We start from the raw sequence: 21,361 nt of genomic DNA on the forward strand, positions 1-21,361 counted from the left end.
TACCCACAGCATCCCACAGCAGCCATATAGCCATAAATTAGTTCTGTCTGTTCCAGAAATTCAGAGAGAGGGAATCACTAGTGTGTACTCTTTTAGGTCTGACCTTTCTGGTTCAGTGGATGTTTTTGCGATTCATTCAAATGGGTTTCCACAGTACTTTTCCTTGTTATTGTAGCTGAGTAGTATTTGTTACATGACCAGTAGTACCATTTGTTTATCAAACGTTCTCACACGTTTGGGTTGTTGGCAGTGTGGGAATATTACAAGAAGTGCCACGAACATCTGTGACCAAGTCTATTTACGGACTTATATTTTCATTTTTCTTGGGGAAATAGCCAGGAGTAGACTGCTGGGTCACGGAAGAGGCAGAGGATTGAATGTCCAAGAAAGTACCCTCCTGGACAGGAAGATGGGGCCAATTCCCAAGAAGAGGAAGCTTGTGGCCAACGGCATCTTCAAAGCTCGAAGGAACGAGCTTCTCACTCAGGAGTTGGCTGAGCACGCCTACCCTGGAGCTGAGGTACAAGTTATAGGAACCGGCACAGAAATCATGACCTTGGCCACCAGGATGTACAAAGCCTTTGGTGAAGAGGGCTGGTGGATCTGAGAGCCGACCGTGGTGGTTCAGCAGACGTCTGACTTCCCCGAGGGCAGTGGAGAGCTTTATGCTAAAAAGCTGGCCACGGGAGGTCTGTGTGCTGTCACCCAGGCCAGGTCTCTGAGTGACCAGCTCCCAGGAGACCCTGCTGTGTGGAGGGCCTGCCCCGGTGCACCGTGCTTCCCCGGGAAGAGTGGGGCCAAAGAACAGTAAGAACAGTGAGGGCCTGGTGTCGGGGAAACTCTGAGGACAGAGGGCTGTGGCCGGGCTGATGGTTCTACTGGGGACCCTACAACCTGCTGCTCAGACGGGCTGTGCCGGGCAACAAAGCAAAGATCGTGCTTCCCTGGGACCCAAGGATGAGACGGGCCCTTAGAGGTCTCTGCGTCACCATGTGAGCACTGGGACCCCAATAATGAGACACTGCTCCCCACCTCCGCCGTGGAACAGAGGGCGGGAAGCCGGAGCACCTGCCATGCCCAAGCCTGTTCGCGCAGCACAACATGGGCTCCCTGGCAGCCGGACCCGGAGTCCAAGTATTGCTCTATAAAGACTTTTATAAAATCTTCCAAAAAGGAAGGGAAAAAGGAGAACTATCCTACTGTGTTTTTTTTTTCTTTCTATAAGCTTTACAGTTTTATTTCACACGTAAGGCTCTGATACAACTCAAAATACACTTCGTGTATCGTGCAAAGCTAAGGTCAAGGCTAGTTTTGACCAAGGCAGACAGGAGACTGTTTCCGTCCTGTTTGTTGAAAAGACTCCCCTTCCAGCATCAAACACCCTCTATGCCCACTAACTCCTTTTATCGTTCCCATTTTGCCAAGGAGGAGACAGGCCGGGGACTCCTCCTCTTACCCTCTGGGCTAGTGCCAGTCTCGAGCCCGCGTACACTCGGTCAAGTACACACCTGTCATGCAGCGTTCTCGTTTTCGCATGGAGAGAGTCCACTTCCCAGATGGAGCTGCCGTTCCCGGCACAGCGGTGGCCCCACACCTCAATGGCCAGGGCTCCGTCGGACAGGAACTCCAGGAGCTCCTCCGTCACCGTCACCACATAGTCCTGGGGCAAGCGGGAGCAAGGGAAGGGCAACGAGAGTCACGCACCGAGCTCTGCGACATTTCCCTTCTACCTCTCCGTGCGGCAGGGACCCGCTCTGGAGGTGGTTTTTCTGATCCCAACCTGAAAACCACCTGTGCTGCTGCAAAGACCCGGAACACTGGCTCTTCAGACTAGCAAGGAAGAAGGGACTGGACGCAACCCCATTGCTGAATCAGGCGGACACTGACGGGAGCGTCCTGTCCCGCATCCCAGTGCCTGTGAGGTGCAGAAGCGAGTCTGTGTCCCCCACATCTGGTTCCTTGCCATTCTGCAAGACCACTCAGACCACCCGCCGCCGCAGACTGATCAGCACATCCCAAAAAAGAACGTCTGATTGCTCCTTGCTATGGCTTGGGAGAGCGAGAACAGAATTAAGTTTCCTGTGATTATCTTCATGATTCCGTGCTCTCGCTCTCAAACACGCCCGCCCTAGCTCCTCGTCACAAAACGCAGGCGGAGGAGCGTGAGGAAAAGAAGGCTGAGCAGATGGAGGAGTATGGGCGCACCCTACGGAAGCACCGGAACAAAGCGGCAGGTGGGGGACCCAGCGGAGGGTCCTTCCAGCAACATCTTAGTGATGTCTCTGGTGAAGACGATGCTGCGGCTCTCATTTCTGGAAAGATCCATGCTCTATGATTTAACATTCTACTACTTATCTTCTCACTTATTGTATTCGGAGACAGAGCCAGAATTTTAGAAGGAAAACAAACTAATGATCCATTAGGACAATCTATACATCTGATGAAAACACCCCAAAGTCACACCAAGTGTGACTCCAAGGTCACAGTGACTCCAGGTCTCTGTGACTAGCGTTTGTCAAACCAGTGGTTAGTTAGAATGTACTTAAAATTCAGGCTTCATCCTTCCACAGCAATAGCTTTGTGGACCCAAAGAAAGATGGGGACTGCTTAGAAGAGTATTTAGGCAACAATAACCAAAAAATAATTAATAAGGATTTTGAGAAACAGACTTGGTGAATATAGGTGAAAGAAAAAAAAAAGTGGATCATTTGTTTTCAGAAAAAGAGACTTGACAGTCTTTTACCTATGTGAAATCTGACAGGTGCAGAGCCAGAAAGAAAAAGCACAATTTCCAAAGGAAGGGGTACCTGTTAAGGATTGTGCAAGGAAAAACAAAATTACAACAGAAGGTAGCATGTTTCTCTCAGAAACAACCTGTGGGCTGTGGGCTGTCTGACGTGAAAACCAGGAAGGTGGCTGATGGTCACACGAGGGGGCCAACCAAAAGCCACCAAAAATTCACCTTGTCTATTGACATTTTCTTTAAGAACTCATATGGTGCATTAGAATGTGATGCTAGGACTGCTATCCCATATTCCAAAGAACGAGAAGAGGTTCATAGACATTAAAGGGTATAATTCCACAATATACATACTGACCATATTTTTTGTTAAACAAACAAACAAACAAAAACCTTTCTGAAGACGTTAGGCACGCGTGACAGTAAGAGACCGTATCTATGCCCACTGCTGTGTGAACATCACACACAGATAAAGTCGGAGGGCACAGAAAATAGTTTATCTAAATATGTACAAACTGTCACAAGTCGTTACACCTCTAGGGCCCAAGACATCAAGGAGAGGCCTTTCAGATTTTATTTTAAACACTTCCCATCTGAATTTGTATTGAAGCACATTTTGAGGTTAGAAAGTGCAACAGACATATTACATTTATTAAACATTCTTGTGGGGGAGCTTCTAAGGTACAAGAAGAGTTCTGAATGGCACCCAGGTCCCTTGTCTCCGTGTAGCCCATCTTGTAATAGTGCCCATACCTTACAGTGAGAGAAGGTCACGGTGTACTGGGCGTCCCGGGACTGAGGGGAAGGCACCTCGGGGTCCACCACCGGGGCCGCCACTGTAGATTCACACTGGTCCCAGAATGTGTATTGACAGAAGACAAAATTTGAGAGATTTAAGGGAAGCCCAGTTGCCTCTTTTATTTTTACCTGAAGAGATAAAAATAAAAAGCAAAATAATTCTGATAAAGACATTACCCGATGCATGCTTCCTTCAAGTATTTCTATTTTAAGAGTCAGAGATGAGGGATGCCTGCGTGGCTCAGTGGGTTAAGCTGCTGCTCAGGTCATGATCTCAGGGTCCTGGGATCGAGACCCGCATCAGCCTCTCTGCTCAGCAGGGAGCCTGCTTCCTCCTCCCTCTCTCTCTGCCTGCCTCTCTGCCTACTTGTGATCTCTGTCAAATAAAGTAAATAAAATCTTAAAAAAAAAAAAAAGAGTCAGAGACGAAATACATAAATTGGTTATTCGTTTGACATCTGAAAACCTCTGGCATGTGAAGGGTCCCGCTTATCATCAGTCTGTACCTTGACCGTCACGGCGGCTCGTGAGCCCGGGAACAAAGGCACACAGCCTCGCAGATTTTCCTAGTGGCTGAGTCTCTGACAGATGCTACCTTTACTGGAAAAGCACGATTCACTGAACAGTATGCACTTCCTGCTCGCCAAAGGCACGTGGACTTTTAAAATTTCATCCCCTGGCATCAAAAAGTGCGCTCTACTTCTGGAGAAAGGACTGCCTGCCGTTGTTTTATGGCCCCAAAGCGTAACATTGACTACGCTCCAGGAGAAACTCCCGAGATGTTCCGTCGAACTGCTGCGGGTGATGCAGCCCCTCCAGGCGCCTGCCCGCCCACCCCGTCCTCTCACCCGGCAGGTCAGCTTCCTGACTCGGTGGATGACCTCCCCGCTGCTGTCCACGACCTCAAGGCTCCCGCCTTCGCTGGAGTTCTCCGAAGAGTCATCCTCCACCACGCGCTCCGGGACGGTCCCCGTCACGCGCATCACTTCCACGTGGAGACGCCCGGCAACCTGCAGCAGGGACCAGAGCGCCTGTGGGTTAACAGGTGTCCCGTGGCACCAGCCTGACCTAGGACAGACAGCACGCCACCAGATCCCCGGTCCACTGCTCCGGGACAGCTCTGGTGGCGGGACGCTCACCCCTTCCGCAGCCAGCCCGTTCCATCACCTGCCCGAACAATTAGCCTGCCTGACTCGGAGCCAAACTCGCCTCTCTGCCACTCCCTTCTAGAGTCATCTTCATTCTCATCCCTCTATTCGGAAGGACGTAAAGGCAGCTATCATGTTCTACCGGGAGTGGCTTATCTTACTTCATATATATTCATTCATTTACTCTGCTATCAAACTCCTGCCCCGTGGGAATCCGGGGACAAATGGCACAGAGATGTGTGCAAGTTGTCATGGGTTAAATCGATCCAGGAACCAACCGTGTGCCAGGAACTGCACGCAGCACGACCTTGACAACAGTAAACCGGAAGGCACGGTCGCCCGGCTCCTGGAGCGTCTACTCTCCTGGGAGCAGAGCACGGGTATGGGACTCACACGGGAGCAGGGGAGAGGCGGGCTCCACGGGATGAGAGCCATCCCACGAGGAATGACAAACACAAGGACAAAGTTATAAGGAGACCCTTCTTTAAAACTGCTCCTCCCTCCCCCAAAGGCTTAACATGTCCTCAATATCCTGGTGGTCCTCCGGGTAGGTTCTAGATGAGCAGGGTCCCCCTTGCCGCTGGGTGCACGGTACTGAGTTAAAGGACAAGGATTATCCTGCACTTGGCATCCTCCAGGGCTATCACTGGCCCAGCTTCTTTCATAACACGGGGTAAGGTTGCAGCGGCTGGAGCTGTGAAGGTGACACGTTCTGTGGGTGCTGCTGTCGTCTTAAATAGTAAGGCTCTTTTTTAAAGGTAGTCGGACCCAACTTCCACTGGCAGCGGAGACCTGAGGAATTCGTCGATGGTCTTGAACGAGTGAGACCAATATGGAAGAAGCCGTTAGAGGAGGGGGAATGCGAAAAATCGGTTTGAAGACAATGGTTCTCAAGATTTTTTTTTTTTCCAGTGGTTTTTGAGGATCTACTACATTTTTAGTAAAATTGCAGAGGGACGAAAGCCTCACCCAGACCCTGGCGTTAAGAAGCCCCGACTAAGGGCAGAGTCACTGCACTCCTTTGCCACAAGAGCTATGGCCATTTTTCACATGGGAGAAAGCACCTCCAGCCCGCTGGTCTTCTAGAGCAGAATGCCCCCGGGGCGGGGGGTGGAGGGCTACCACACGCAGCACATGAGCTGTGCACGTACACAGCCGGGAACCTGGGCTCTGTTTCCTGGCTCACTGTGGGCAGAATGGCATCCCAGGCCGTAGGCTGCCCTAAAAACCACAAGCAATAACTAAGTATTTCAAGTCTGCACGTTACGGAAAGGCAAGCGACGAAACAGTATTGTTGCTAAATTTAAAATAAAAGTATCAGTTGATGATAAATGGATAAAAATAAAAAAGTGTGAACTTGACTATTTTCTAGAATGTTTTAGGCCTACACTGAGGTTAATACAAGTAAATAACAGAAATGGGAACCATTTTGTTTTCTTTTGTATTTTAGAAGATGTTAAGCTTGTTTTCCTGGAATACTTTAGCTTTCAAAATAACGCTCCCAAGTTGTATCTTGTGAAGACCACGTAGGGGCTGGGGAGGAATTTGAGTTTATTACAAACCTAAGACATCAAGGGAGATAAACGGGGATGGAGCAGACTTTGGTTTCCCAGGGATTTCTAACTTGATTAAAACAAAGAAAAAAACCTTGTGAACCATAAATTTTTAAAAAAGTTATAATACTCTTACATGATTTTAATCTTGTAATCTTAAAAAAAAAGATTTAATTTTGATAGTTTCTATTAATAAGAGCAGAGAAGAATGTGATCCTGACTATTCACCGTAGTTTCCTGATCTGCTTCAAGAGCATAACTTAAATTGGATTCACACAGACAGACAGACAGACACACACCCCCTTCAACGGTTTCCTCCGAGGATGGCTTAGCCTTACCTCCCCCTGCTGGCTGATGATAGGAACTGCATACTGAAGTTTCACATCGTAGAACAGACACTCCAAGAACACATTAGCCACGCCAATTAAGTTGTGATTCTCTTGGGCTTCGTAGAAAGGGTCACCTCGTTTCCCATAGAGACGCTTTGCCTGATGGGTGGGAAGGGGGCAGTGAGGGAGGGGAGGAGGAAACAAAACACCAACTTGGGTAATATTATTTAAAACTACCATTTAAAAATGTTTAAAAGAGAAAGCATTTATCCAAAAAAAAAAATTAAAAAAGCAAAATTACAATCATGTTACAAAAATAAAATGCAGCATGTGGGAGGGGCTTGATAGCTGGGGGGGGCTACATGATGTCCGAGGACTTTCTTAGTTACTGCCTCTCTTCCCTCTGGCACCCCGCGTACAGGCTTTTTCACTCCAGTCCCCTTGCTTTGCCTCATTTCCCTCACCGAGGGTCCTGGTCCATTACTAATATCCACAGAAATGGACTGTGCTTTCTAGAATTATTCTTTGTAATCTCCCCAGCATGATCACAGCTGTGGGAGCATGAACAAATACGAAATCCAAGCTGGTTCCAAACGTGTGGGTTTGTCACATTGACCAAAGAGTCTGGATTTGCTTTGTTCTATTTCATTTCCCCTGAAATGTAGCAAAAACCCTGCCGACTAGGCATATGTCATGTGTTCTCTTCATTTAGTTCCTGTCCATGTGGACATCGCATGTTCAATGACAAGTTCAACTCAGACCCCTTTCAAGGTCACTGCTACGTCCCTTCCTAGTATCAACGTCCAAAGCACGTCTGTCGATATTCCCAGCCACGCATGTGTGCATTCTGACGGTGAGAGCACTTACGCTCTGCCCTTTCAACATGGTCAAATCTCCTTGACATTTTGCCTCTTTTACCTCAGGAATTTTTTCCTTCCATTCTTGATAAAGGTCTCTCATGTCAATTAATTTATTCTCCAGCTTCTCAATGGTCCAAACTTGGGTGCCCTTTCCTTTCCTCCTCACTTGTATAGCCGGCTCACTGACGATGGCTCCTCTCTGCGGAGGGAAGGGAAAGAAACACACACAACAAACCAAATGAGCCTTGTCCCAGCATTTTGGATTGTTAAAGCAATAGATGTTATTGTCAAGCAACAAGTTTGAAAAAGATACATAATGCATCCAGAAAGAAGATGAAATTCTACCACCTAGGCATATGCTGGCTTATTCCCAACGAAAATGCAGAAAGATTGATGAAATCTTCTGTGTATACCCATGCACATGCTTATTTTAATCACAAGCAGAACCAAACAAAACTGTGAATCTCCTATCCTGATCCTCTTTCCAAAGCTTTTATGAATATCTTCTTGTGTAGTTAAATATTCCTCATAGACATGATTTTTTTTTTCTTTTTAAAAAGACTTTATTTATTTAAGAGAGAGAAAGAGAGCACGAGCGGGGGGTGGGGAGGGAGAAGCAGACTCCCCGCTGAGCAGGGAGCCCCACACGGGGCTCAATCCCAGGGCCTGGGATCATGATCTGAGCCGAAGGCAGAGGCTTAACCAAGTGAGCCACCCAGGCGCCCCTCACAGACATGAATTTTAATAGCAACATAGAAATCTGTTATTTGGATGTACCATTCATCTGACAAATTATGATGTTGATCGACATCACAGCTCTTTCAAATCTTTGCCACTATACAGGCCATTATGATAAGCATCCTTCTGCAAAAAGCACATCAATTTTTAAAAAACTTCTATGATTGTGGACTTATTAAGACGAATTTCTCAAAGAGCTGCTTGGTCAAGGAGCAAAATGCAGAAAGATGAATGAAATACTCCCTAACTCATTTCTAGTTTGCTTGCGGGAGGGAAACATAAACAGGTGAAAATTATTTTCTTTTGAAGTTTGTCCTTAAAGGGAAAAAAAAATTCTTCAAGTTGAAATGACGGTAAACTTCCCAGTGACTGCAAAAAGTTGTTCTGTGTATAAAAGAAAGGTACTGGGGTGCATGGGTGGCTCAGTGGTTTAAAGCCTCTGCCTTGGGCTCAGGTCATGATCCCAGGGTTCTGGGATCCAGCCCCACATCAGGCTCCCTGCTCGGCGGGGAGCCTGCTTTCCCCTCTCTCCCTGCCTACTTGTGATCTCTCTCTCTGTCAAATAAGTAAAATCTAAAAAAATTTTTAAAAATACATAGAGGAAGTCTTAAAAATAATAAATACTCTGGCTCACATCAAAATCTCCTCATGGATGGTGTTCAGATGTATGTTGTGTATGTTCTCTGGATGTTCTTTGGTATATATTCTATCTTATGGTACGTAAGTTATGCATTTTGTTCTCGTTTTCTTTAAAAACACTCTTACCTTCCTATTGGCGCTGAGGTTGGCAGCAGGAATCTGCAGAGTCACTTGGTAGTCAGTGAGCTTACTCATCTCCTCAGCTAAGAAGTTTGCCTCCCTCACCAAGGTATTAGCTTTCACGAGCTGTTCGCGCAGCTTTGCCAGGCTTTGCCGGAAGAGTTCGTCCCTGCGGGGTAGCGAGCAAGGAAATGAGAAAATCTGAAAGAAAAGGAAACTGTAATCCTGGTTCTAAGTGAGTCATATTATTAGAAAGTGGTAGAAAAACTTTCTGGAGATAATTTTCAACTTTTTTTTTTTTTTTTTTTTAAGTGGGGGGTTATTTGGTGGCTTTTTTTTTTTTTTTTTTTAATGTTGCCCTCCACCCACAAGGGTACTGGGGGCTCCCTATTGGCCACCGCTGATGAGGAGCAAAATATGTGAAGGGGCTTGACTAAAAACCATTATTTTAAATCCTCTAACATTTGAAAACTGCTAGATTTTGGTACAATGCTGCCAAAAAACCAATAAAGGAATTCTTGAGGGCAAAGAACTGGTTATAACTTCCCGTGTGTTTCTGTGGCTGGGGGAAGGGAAGCTGGGGAGGGAGAGAGATCTGGAGTCCATAAGGAGAAAGCGTTTCACACGGTTTCTTCAGTTGATAAAAGGCCAGAAGTGGGGACTTCTGTGGCAGCAGGAATTCAACTTTTTCAACTCCGCACAACAGTGCTTCCTGGTGAGACCTTCCCTAATGTTCTGACTCTGAATATAGGTCAAAACCCTATTACATGCTCTCCCAGCCCCACGTCTTGTGTCTCAGCGGCATTCGTCCTAGTTAGACTTGCTCATTTATTTGTATAATGATTCAAGCCGCAGGCACGCCAGGGCGAGAACCAGGTCTTTTTTTGTTTGTCATTACACCTAATTCCCGGGCAAGTGTGTGGCCCATTGTGGGATACCCCAAAACTGTGAATGAAAGGAAGAGTACTTTTGGGTTCCCCATGAGAATCTGGACTCACAGGTAACCCACACTCACAGAACGCTTATGTGGCCTTATCTAGCTGCTCTCTTCTACCACTGACACGCCTTGTGCCCTTAGAGGAGCTTGGAACATCCAATCCCTGATCCTTTTCTCATCACCGTAGAAGTGGCACAGGAGGCACACTGCCAAGATGTTAATAAAAGTTAACCCACCCATAAGACACACGGATCCCGTCTGCCTGGTTTTACTAAATGATATCACCATTTTTGTTTTCCATTTATCCGAACTTGACTTCTTTCAGCCAGCTCTGTCTCTTCTCTACAACACCCAGAAAAAAGCCTCGTTGACTCTTCCTTGAAATATCTCCTAAATCTCTCTGTTGTTCTCATAGCCCCTGGTTCCTGGTTCACACCCCCCTCCCCAGCGACCTCACAACCCCCCGGGTTCTCCCTTTTCCCTCCCAGCCACATAACCCCTGCCCTGTCTCAGGTCAGTCCTCAGTTCAAAACCTCCTCTGCACCTACAGAACAGCTCTGGACTCAGCTTGCTCTCCTCCTCTGTAACCACCTCTTAGGCTAAACAAAAACAGCTCTTATGTAATCCCCCAAACACACCTTCCTCTTCTCCACGACTTCCCATTTGTCTATGCCAACCTGCCGGTTCAAACGTTTCCCACCTCCTGTCTGCCTGTCCAGTCATCACCCTTCAAACTCACTTGAAGTCCTTCCTTCCCCATGAACTTGCTGCAGAAGGCTCCCCGGAACAGGGTCCTACCCTCTACTAGCCACCCCAGCCCTTCCTGTGCTCTCTGCCCACGCACTCAGATCGGGAATCTCACTCCATACTCACAACGCACCTACCAAACACACCACTGTTTTGGGCACTTGGGACATTTCAGGGAATGAGGCTGATTACCTGCTTCCGGAAGTTTCTCTTCAGCTCAGGGATGAATGACAAAGGGATAATTATGCAATTGCAACACTGCCTATTGCTGGATGAAACTGTTCTTTAATTTACTATTACGATGTATGTTTCACATATTTGTATCTTGCTCTACACTACACTGTAAATGTCTGCAAAGAATACAGTACATCTCCAATTTTCCTTGTAATCTCACTAGCTCTGACATATTCTCAATTTTCAGCCCCTCAATATTTACTTAGGTATGAGTCCCTCAGTATTTCACAAGCCACACCCACACTGATTGAGGTAAGAGGCCTAGCTTCTAGCACAATGACCCATCATTGACAACATCTTCATCTTATCCAGTGACTCTGGTGAAATCAATATTGCAACCACTCTCCTCTCCTCGGAGGACACCCCCAAAATATCATCCTTACTATCTTCCTCCTTCTTCAGAACTTGAGCCTCAAAGAAAATCAGTTTGGACTTAAGGCAAGTGGAAAAAAAATTTTAACACTTGACTGAAAAATACTATCATTAAAAACAATCCACTTTTTTGGTTGCCTCTTTGTCTTTTACAGTCTTCAGGACAAAGAGAAGTAATTAGGGAGACTAAATAGAAAGGTATCAGTGGGTCCAATCACAACAATTACCTCCAAGCCCGCTACTGCTTAGACGAAAGCCACCAGCTCACAGTGAAGTCAGAGAGGACAGCGCTTCAGAAAAAGCACTATCTGATAACCTTCACGTCTTTTACCCAGGCACAGAAAAAGATGAAGAGTAATGGGTTACAAGCAGGATAAATCTTGACTTCAGTATCCAGACAGGTGAGGGGGCAGCTCCTGGGGAAAATGCCACTGACTCTTTTGTCTTATTTTATTTTATTTTATTTTATTTTATTTTATAAAAGATTTTATTTATTTATTTAACAGACAGAGATCACAAGTAGGCAGAGAGGCAGGCAGAGAGAGGAGGAAGCAGGCTCCCTGCTGAGCAGAGAGCCCGATGCAGGCTCCATCCTAGGACCCTGGGATCATGACCTGAGCTGAAGGTAGAGGCTTTAACCCACTAAGCCACCCAGGCGCCCCATCTTTTGTCTTATTTTAGAACAATAGACTGCATTACTACGGCAAGCCTGGTGTACAGGGTTCGGGTCCCTTATCTTCCTTTTTTCCTCTTAGGGGTCATCTTCCCTGGATGTGGCTCCAGTTTAAGTATCTCATTGTTCGTGAGAGATGCCACAGCGCCCCGGCCCTGGAATCAGAGTTCCGTGGCTTTGATCCCAATGGCCCCACTTGCGAGCTCAGTGACTCCAGGAGGCAGACTCTCAGTTTGCATCCAAAGCCTTAGTATTTTCCCTGCACTTTGACCCGGCAATTCTACTTCTAGGAATCTGTAATAAGAAGATAAATAATGATGTTCACAGTGATTTGTGCACAAGGTTGTTCTTGGCAGCACTGTTTACGAAAGCAAAAATTTTAGTAAGTACTAAGTATCCAACAGTGTGAAACCAGTTCAAAGAATTAGTCTAGGTCATCCAAAGGAATTCAGACTCTAATACAGTACAGGAGTAGTTGTTTAATGACAGTGAAAATGTTCACAAATGTTAAGAGCAAAAAGAATAGTGCAGAATGTTATATGTCTACGTGTATACTAAAAAAATGACTTTGGGGGAAGCAGTCCACGTCTCAGCCTGTTTCCTCACGTGGGAAACGGGATGCAAATGATGAACGCAAGTAGCAGTCGTGAAGATGAGATGAATATACGCAAAACACTCGGTGCCTGGACCACGCTCGGCAAACACAAATGCCACTTGGGTCACGGCTGTCATTGTAACAGTGCGGGAATTCGGAAGGGGGCTACGGGCAGATCTGGGTTCAAACGCCGGCCTCCTCGCTGACCAGGCGGGTGACGGGGAGGACACGCAAGGTGAGCGGCCGGCTCCGGGACGGACAGACCCATCCCAATGGCCCACGGCCGCTGGGACTGTGAGGGCAGCACCGCGCCCAGGCTGCGCTGAGAACACCAGGAATCCACAAATGCCGGACTGAACTCTAGGCTGATGCTTCTCCCACCACTACCTCGGTTCTGAGACACATACTTAGAAGTCATAAATCCGGAAAATTCACATTTAGTCGGTATCTTAATGTTGCAGTTATATTTAGAGAGACCCCCCAAATGCTTTTATGCTACAGGAGCATTCAAACTTTCTCTACTTCCATACCTACCGGTGGCATCGTCACTTGGAGCCATTTCTCCTGAAGGGTGGGGGAGGGGTAGTCCTTAACAACTAACTTTGCAGTAAATATCCTGAGGCTGGACAGTAGCTCGGAGAGGAAAAGGTACTCACTAATGACCCACATCTGGGACTAAGACTTCTTCCCTTGCTAGGTTGATCCCCCTTCAGCATGCCCCCCTCAGAGCCCCCAGGCCCCGAGTCGTGACCCTGGGTCCCCAGGGGTCCCATGCTTACCTCTCCTCCGCCCACTGGGTCACCTTCTGCTGGGCCGTCTGGCTGCTGTAGGCCAGGCGGTCGGGGCCGCTGCTCGGGGACTGCCGCTCCGGGGACAGCTGCTGGCGGAGCTGCTCCAGCTCCCGCTCGTACATGAGCCGCTGCTCCTCTAAAGCGCTCCGCTTCTCCTCCAGGTACTGCTTCTCCAGCACCTGGACCACATTCTGCACGGGGTCTGGGGAGCCAAGAAACAAGGCGAGGTGTGTTCCGTGATGGCTACGACAGGGTGGCCTGCGGGTGCTGCTTCCAGCGAGAATTCTCTCCCTGCTCCCCAATCTAGCCTCTCCAGATGCTTTCTCGTGGCCCAGGGGCCCTGCCGGATCAAATCCTCCCCACTGCCCTTCTGCTAACACTGCGGATGAACACCTTCCACGTACACACTCCCGACATCTACAGGCTTCTTCACTGCAATGAGCTCACTCCCGTGTTTGGACAGATCAGTACTTCACTACCAGCACACGGGAGAGGCGCTGGGCTCCGACCCACTAAGAACTTCAGGACTTCTGAGCTTCGAACACAGAGCCACACAAGACTTCATTTTTACGGTAATCAATTTCGATCCCCACCTAGCACCAGTTTTAGTATATGGCGATGGGTCTGTATTTCTGATTTTAGCCAAAAATCTCATTACTCCTGGGTTTCTGTCACGGGGGAGCACGTGCTTGGCAACTTCTCCGGTGCTGGTGTCTGGGAGGGCAATTCACTTGCAAGGAGAAAAGAAAAAGAGAGAAAAGGAGAGGGGGGAAGAATTCACTTGCAAAAACAACAGGCTGTTCTTGACTTTTAATTTGCCTTTGCAGATCAGAGATGGGCTACATACATGGTGAACAAGGAATTGGTTGTTGAAAGGGGCCAAGACCGCGGTCAGTGGTTGTGGTACAGGCAGGGGTCACTGCGGAGGCCGGACATTAGCCCCGGATGCTGTGGGGAAGGCAGGCACTGAGCACACGTCCACAGGAGAAAGTTACCGACATCTCCAAGTGAGCAGACTGCAGGGGAACAATACGCCAGACATCTGGACGGTGAATAAGAAAACCAGCATCCCAGTAACTATCTCCTTGACGCGCACGAGACGGGCAGGAGACGCACGGTCTCAGACTGGCCTGGAGCTCACACCTTTGCGTGTTATTCAACTACTGCTATTCGTGCTGTCTTCTCACAGACAGACTCTCAGCTTAATTTCCAGGACAGAGTGGGGAACGGAGAGGACAAGACGAGTTTTTCCATCGTGCAATGATGGTTCCTGACCGACTTTTCCAGAAGCCCCGATCTATCGATTATGTTTAAATTTAATCTAAGATTTAAAATTTAAATTTACCATTTAAATTCACTAATCTTCTATGTAAGCAGTAAAAGAGACAGTATGTTAGCTTAAAAAAAAAAGGTTAAATTATACTAAACAAACAGTAGAAAGCAACTCAAAACAAAATCACTGGATATCTACACAGAGTACAGGTGAGTCGTTTTAATAAGAAACGACAACCACAGGGCAGTAAGAATTCTACCAGCCACTGGCCTCCACCCAGGTAAGAGGCACTGCGCCCTCCCCATGCACCACCTCATGAAAGCCTCGCAACACACCTGATGGGGGGTATATTCCTTTTAAAGATGCTGCCCTAAGATCACAGAGCTAGGGTTCTGCACTCAGATCAGACCTAACTACCTGGCGGCAGAACATCAAATTTACCAACAAATTGATAAAGTATTCTTGTTTCCAGTGTTTTGCTCAGAATTAGTACTCTGTTAAAAAGCAGACATTTAAAAAAAAAATTACTGTTCTTTTCAGGTATAAAATTCAGCATTTTTTTCAAAGCAGAAATAGTTTTCTTCACAGAGTCCTGAAAGGGAGTCCCTAAAATACGCCACCTGAAAATCTGATGGAAAGCGAACTCCTAGAGCTATCCCAAAGTCTTAAACACAGACCACGGCAAGGGAAGACCTCTTCCGCAGAGTAAGACATCTGCGTACTCTGAAACGTTACAACTTCTGACCTCGCCATGTAAATTGGCGAAAAGTCCATGAATAATATGGTGAAGGGGTCTGAAGAAATTTTAAATATAAGGGCTAGAGGAGAAAAAACGGTCTCAGAATTTTATAAATACACATGTCTCAAACAGTACGTACTTTTCCCCTTTTAGGCTCTAGCCTTAAAAAAAGGAGGACAGGGTCTTCACCAAACATTCATACCTCCACGGAGCCTGGTTTTCAAGGGCCCTACCTTAGCGTTCATGAATCTCTTCCAGAGACAGAAAACTGGGGAAGATGCCGTTTTATAAAAATTAATATTCTAAGACTTTGGCTAAAAGCCACCGGGTAAGACATTCAGTTCTCGTTCCTGCTTGTTAGTCCACGGTGTGTGGAAACACACACGATCCCAAATGGCTGAAAGGACTGCACCCCGAGTTTCCATGCAATGCAGAGGCCACGTGGCCAGGGCTGCTTTCGACTGCCTTGGCAGATGCCATGACTTAACGCTGTGATGTAACATCACGGGGCTTCGTCAGTGGCCACAGACCAAGAAGCAGATGCAGACGAGGGAACGGCTCAAAGCATCCCTCCCCAAAGCCTCCCACTGTACAGACCGGTCAGCCCTGCCCCGGGGCCCAGGGACAGACCACACTGGACAGAGCCCGAGTCAAGATACAGGAGCTAAGATTTTGTTCTGTCTTACCTGTTTTGCGCCTCTGACTTCAACACAAGTCTTTCTCTTACACTATCTGATGATGCTGTCTTTTCAGGTAGCCAGGGTCAAGCCTGGATCACTACACAGCATGTTTTTAAACAGATCGTCCTACTCAGCAGCTCAGCCTGACTCTGTGATGTAGCCCAGGACAGAAGCCAAAGACTTCAGCCTATTCTCAGCCGACCAACCATCAAAACTTGGCCACAGTTTCTTTTTCTCCTCATCATTTTCTTCCTCTTGAACAAAGGGATTTAAAACTCAGTGAGCTTGGAGCCCAAGGCCAAGCCACCAAAGCGGGAGGTGTTTTAGGAAGAGAGAAAGGACCACATTGACTATGGCATATAGCATGTTCCTCTTTGCTGGTTTATTCTTTATCTGGCATGTAACCATGTTCAAACTTATTTATCTGTCAGGAGAATGGAAAAGAGCACTGACGGGGTAAACCATCGGTTTTCGTTCACACCCAGGTGCCCAATGCACCAAACTGAAGGGAAGTAAATCCTTCGGGAAAAACAAAAAACAACTCTTAATCCCAGAGGGAATGAACTCAATGACTCTTCACCAGCCCCTCCACTGCTCTTTCCTTTACAGCTACTGCGGACTCTCCGAAAACGCACGAGTGCCTCCTTCTCAGTCTGCAGGAAGGACACACTACCGTCCACAGATAACTAGGTTGGCTTCTACTCTTAATACCAATAAACTGGGTTTTAGATCCTTATTTAGAGATTTGAAAAGTACAGCATCCTCATCTCTGGGACGATGCAGGTCAGTCGATGATGTCCAGTACAGAGTCCTGCACCGCTGAGCTCCCCACGGTCACCCCGCCATCAGCATCAGGAGCAGTAATGCCAGTGACATTCTGGGCTGGCGGCAGCCCAGGGGAAGGACAGGGTCCAGAGCTGAACCAATGGGAAGGCAATGGAGCTGGGACACGGGGAGGCAGGGGTCACAACTTAAAAGGGCGCACGCCTCAATCAGGAGCACAGAGTGCTTCTGTCAGGTTCCTGGTCGCGTTAGTCCGAATTTGCCAGGGCAGAAGCACAAGCATCGGCCAGCAGCACGGCTAACAAGCAGTCAAGCTCCGCCATGCTAACGCTGATGGGTAAAACCTTTATCCCAGCGCTGGTGGAGGAGCTTCGTCTGAAACCACATGAGAGGGAAGAGGATCTTCAAATAGGACCACCAGGGGGACGACCACCAGGCAGACAGGCTGATGATCGGGAAGCCACCTGGCGACAGAGGTGAATTCCATGAACAGGAGCGACCCCCCCACCCGCGCCCCGCCCCGCCCGGCCCTGCCCTGCCCTGCCCTGCCCTGCCCTGCCCTGGGGTTTGGGGACTGAGTCAGAGCACACCGGAGGGAAGCCCCACTTAACACGGGGAATTGGGGAACATGTGTGTGTGGGGGAAACACTACTTTGAAATAGATGAATCAACACTGGGGAGGGGCAAGGCCTGATCTGGAGGACAAATGGGAACTCACGTTAATACCAGGAGCCAGGCCACCGGTGACTCATTAATTGATTTGGCTAAGAGGACCGGAGGAATTAACAAACACATACTAATACTCATCAGTGATTCAGGGCTCTAATATAAATTATAAGAACATAGTGACAATAAAATTAGGACTCTGTAGCGTGGGATGACAAGATGATTAAACGGATGGCACTTAGATACTCTGCTGTTAGAAAACATCTAGAATTCTGTAATCTCATGTAAAGAGAGAAGGTTCTTCCCAACACGCATTCCTGCACCTGGGGCTTGGGGCCCACACCCTCCTGTCACACCCTGTATCCATTCAAGTCTCCCAAAAATTACTCACAGGAGACTTGCTGCTCAGGCACGTCGGAAAATGGCCCATTAATGTGATTCTGATGTCTGAACACCACTTTGGAATGTCTTTTGGGGTTGATTCCTCCCAACTGCGGGGAGCAACTAGCAGGGTGGACCGCAGCCTGATTTCTAGCTGTGCCCAGCCTGTGGTACAGCGTCCAAAGCCGCAGCGGCTAACCTGCCCCTGTAAGCTCATGGACGTTCTTTTCTGGTGGTGTTCGATATTCTCCGTATTAAACACATCACACCTGTTTTTCCACCTAGGCTTTTCTTCGTACCTCCTTTTTATAACTAAGAAGAGGGGATCCTTGAGGCTAAAAACCCAGAGAGATAAAAAGGTCAGCGTCTTTATTCCTACAGTGGAATCCCCAGTTTGATATGCCGGAGATCGGACTGACGTTTTCCAGCCACCCTTACATTCTTCTCAGATAGGCTGACCCAAAACAGAGTGCAAAAGTTCAGTGTCTCCGGGGAGAGCCCCGCTGGGAGACCGAGATGCTCTCCCTGAGCCGTGTCAGGCAGAGGCTCCCGAGGTCCTCACAGGTTCAAGGCAGGGATCCTTAGGTATTCAAAGACTCCTGACTGGGAAAGTGAGATAAAACAAAGACCAAAAACAAACTTTCTCAGGTGTTCCTGAAGGTAGCCTCAACTCTACTTCCCTGTCAGATAGTTCTGGTCCCAGAAATGCAGCCTTGTGCTTGGGAGGAGAGGAACTTTCCTGTCCTGCTGACAGCCAAGAAATGGAAGAGAACCTGTAGACTTCTGTAACAGGCATCAGTGTGATCTGGATTTTACCAATGCATATAAGTGTGTATGAAGAAAAAAGGCTTACCTTTTAGATATAGAGGGAAGAATTTCAATACAAAACACTGAGAACTTTCTGGAAAGAGGGAATCTAGAAATAATGCTTTGGAAATCTCTTCCTTAAAAAGCTAAGACAGGCTGGTGTGCAAGTCAAGCAAAGAGCCTACAAAAACCTTCTTTGTAGGATTATTTTTGTAAAAGCTACCTGGACTGACTAAGTAAGCTTTGGTGGCATCATTTCCAACTGAGTTTTTAGCAAAATATCGTGACTTTTATCTCCCCATTAGATTCCATTTGAAATTCCTGGGTTCAGACTCTGCTGGGGATTTCTGTGTTCTGAAGGATTCAGAAGGGACAAACTCAGTAATGGGAAATTGGAAAAGGAATTTCACCACGATCCTTCTGTACTCTAAGGCTGCAGAAATGTTACCAAAACTGACTTGGGAGCAACAGATCTCAAAACAGGGACCAGCCACTTCCTAATTATAATTGAGGGAGTAGACCAGGCCCTGGGCTACTTTCATTAGCCCCTCCCCAATGGCCTCTGTAAGAAATGAGCAATGTGGCTCAGTCCATTAAGCATCTGCCTTCAGCTCAGATCACGATCCTGGGGTCCTGGGATGGAGCCCAGTGTCCCTGCCCAGCGGGGAGCCTGCTGCTCCTTCTGCATCACTCTCCCCCCACTCATACTCTCTGTCACACAAATAAATAAAATGTTTAAAAAAAAAAAAAAAAAGGAAATTAGTAAGGTTTGTGTCTTCATTTCAGAACGACATCTCTACTTTCCCAAGTGTATCCCTGACTGAACTGCGTGAAGACATAGGAGCTGCCGAAGACGCCAGGACCCGGAGGTGAGGTCTTACCATTGCTGTTCAGGGTTTTCATGATAACTTCCATCTGTGCAAATTCGTAGTTGTAGTCTGGCTCTGACGAGGCTTCGCTGGCTGCGTCCAGGTCATGCTCCGGCGGGCCCGTCTCCTTTTCAAAGTCTTTCAACCAATCTCGCCGCTTCCTCTTAGGTAAGTTAATTCTGTGGGGTTTTCCATCGTTAGAGAAAATGGATTTGTTTTATACTCCGATAACAGAAAGAAAAAGTTCATGAAAATATGAGGGAACACAAAGATGTTACCTAAAGAAGTGGTTATTGCCCCACAGGATCCGATCACCGTGCCACAGCTGGGTGGCGCTGCAGACAAGGGTGCCATTGACACAGGACCTGATGGAACACGGGGGACAAGTCAGCTCCATGGGAGAGAGCATACAACCCGGCCCCAGGAGCCAAAGAGAGAAATGGGCAAGTTTCTCTTGACAGCTGTATTCTACTGGGGCGCCTGGGTGGCTCAGTGGGTTAAGCCTCTGCCTTCAGCTCAGGTCACGATCTCAAGGTCCTGGGATCGAGCCCGGCATGGGGCTCTCTGCTCAGCAGGGAGCCTGCTTCCCCTTCTCTCTCTGCCTGCCTCTCTGCCTACCTGTGAGTTCTCTTTCTCTGTCATATAAATAAGTAAAATCTTAAAAACAAAAAACAAAAAAACACCAAACAGACGTATTCTACTAATTCCTAAAGAGGGAATAATAGAATTGTAAGCACTATCAAAGCACATGATCTAAGCAATAATGACCAAAGGCCCCCAATAGCACTCACAGACGACAACGAGGCATGACGTCCTCCTGATGGAAACAGACACGAGAATGCCTACGGAATGCTCTTGTCCAGATCTGGGCAGAACCTGATCAAGCTTTTATACCGAAATGCCAATTTAGGAACTGCGGAAGGTGGCGGAGGACAGTGCGTGATGCCATGGTATGCAGTGAGCAAGATGGCGAGTGTGGGAAACAGAAAGGTATCGTCACCAAATAAATGCAAGGAAAAGTAGGGGTGGGGGAGGAAAAGAGGGAGGGGGACCTGCGACTAAAAGAGACACAACAGCCAATGACAATGGTTGAATCTGATTTGATCCTGATTTCAAGAAACAGCTGAAAAGGAACATTTATGATACCACTGGGGAAATCTGAATACTGGCTCAACATAGGAACAGCAGTAAGGAATTATTTTAATTATTTCAGGTGTGACGGTACAGAAGCAAAGTTCAAGAACACTTGTCTTTTAGAAATACAAGCTAAGATATTTATGGATAAAGTTGTATCTGGAATTTGCTTTAAAATAACTCAGAGGGGAGGGAGGTGATGCGGAGGGTGTATAATAAAACCGGGACAGCGAAGTGTCCACTTTCGAAGCTGGATGATGGATATACGGGGGCTCGTTACACTCTTCTTCCCACTTCCTACATCCGATGCTCTCCATGATAAAAACAGGGAGAGCATGAAAAGAGGACCAGGTTTAAATCCCAAATAGCTACCCAACAAATTGTAAAAACAAGACAAACAACTGGAGATGGGGGAAGCAACCCCGAGTCTCTGCTTTCCGGCACGTCCCATGCCGTGGGTGGCGTGCCCTGCGATCGTCTCAAGCAAATCCCGAAGCCCCAGCTCTTCCCCATCTCACAGCTTCGCTACAGCTTACTATTTACAAGGGGGCAGGAATCCAGCGGCTGTGGATAACTCACTCTAACAGACCTCCCAGGATTTCCTGACAATCTCGTCAATGGATTCTTTAACACAGTCAAAGCCCTGCCACTGGGACTTTTCTTAGGGGGAGAGGAAAGGTCCTCCAGAAATTTTAGTGCCGACAACTGTAGTCTTCTTATAAATGTTTCCTTCATTTAATAAAAGAGATTTTGCT

The 21,361-nt window shown here is 47.5% G+C and overlaps 1 protein-coding gene and 1 pseudogene across 5 annotated transcripts in view; one reads left to right on the top strand and one right to left on the bottom strand.

Annotated features, from left to right (window-relative positions):
• KIF13A (kinesin family member 13A) overlaps nt 1–21,361 on the bottom strand; it is a 205,414-nt gene that overhangs the window by 31,243 nt on the left and 152,810 nt on the right. For all 5 annotated transcript variants that reach the window (XM_059179425.1, XM_059179428.1, XM_059179424.1 and 2 more), the window contains exons 15-23: nt 19,751–19,837; nt 19,485–19,651; nt 13,263–13,476; nt 8,932–9,094; nt 7,487–7,627; nt 6,578–6,727; nt 4,387–4,548; nt 3,494–3,667; nt 1,509–1,660 (exon numbers count right to left, since the gene is read on the bottom strand). In XM_059179425.1, coding sequence (XP_059035408.1) covers nt 1,509–1,660; nt 3,494–3,667; nt 4,387–4,548; nt 6,578–6,727; nt 7,487–7,627; nt 8,932–9,094; nt 13,263–13,476; nt 19,485–19,651; nt 19,751–19,837 — 1,410 coding nt within the window. The remainder of the gene's footprint in view (nt 1–1,508; nt 1,661–3,493; nt 3,668–4,386; nt 4,549–6,577; nt 6,728–7,486; nt 7,628–8,931; nt 9,095–13,262; nt 13,477–19,484; nt 19,652–19,750; nt 19,838–21,361) is intronic.
• On the top strand, nt 410–996 carry LOC131833296 (small ribosomal subunit protein uS3-like; annotated as a pseudogene).

This window comes from Mustela lutreola, chromosome 6 (genome assembly GCF_030435805.1).
Source record: "Mustela lutreola isolate mMusLut2 chromosome 6, mMusLut2.pri, whole genome shotgun sequence".
NCBI lineage: Eukaryota > Metazoa > Chordata > Mammalia > Carnivora > Mustelidae > Mustela > Mustela lutreola.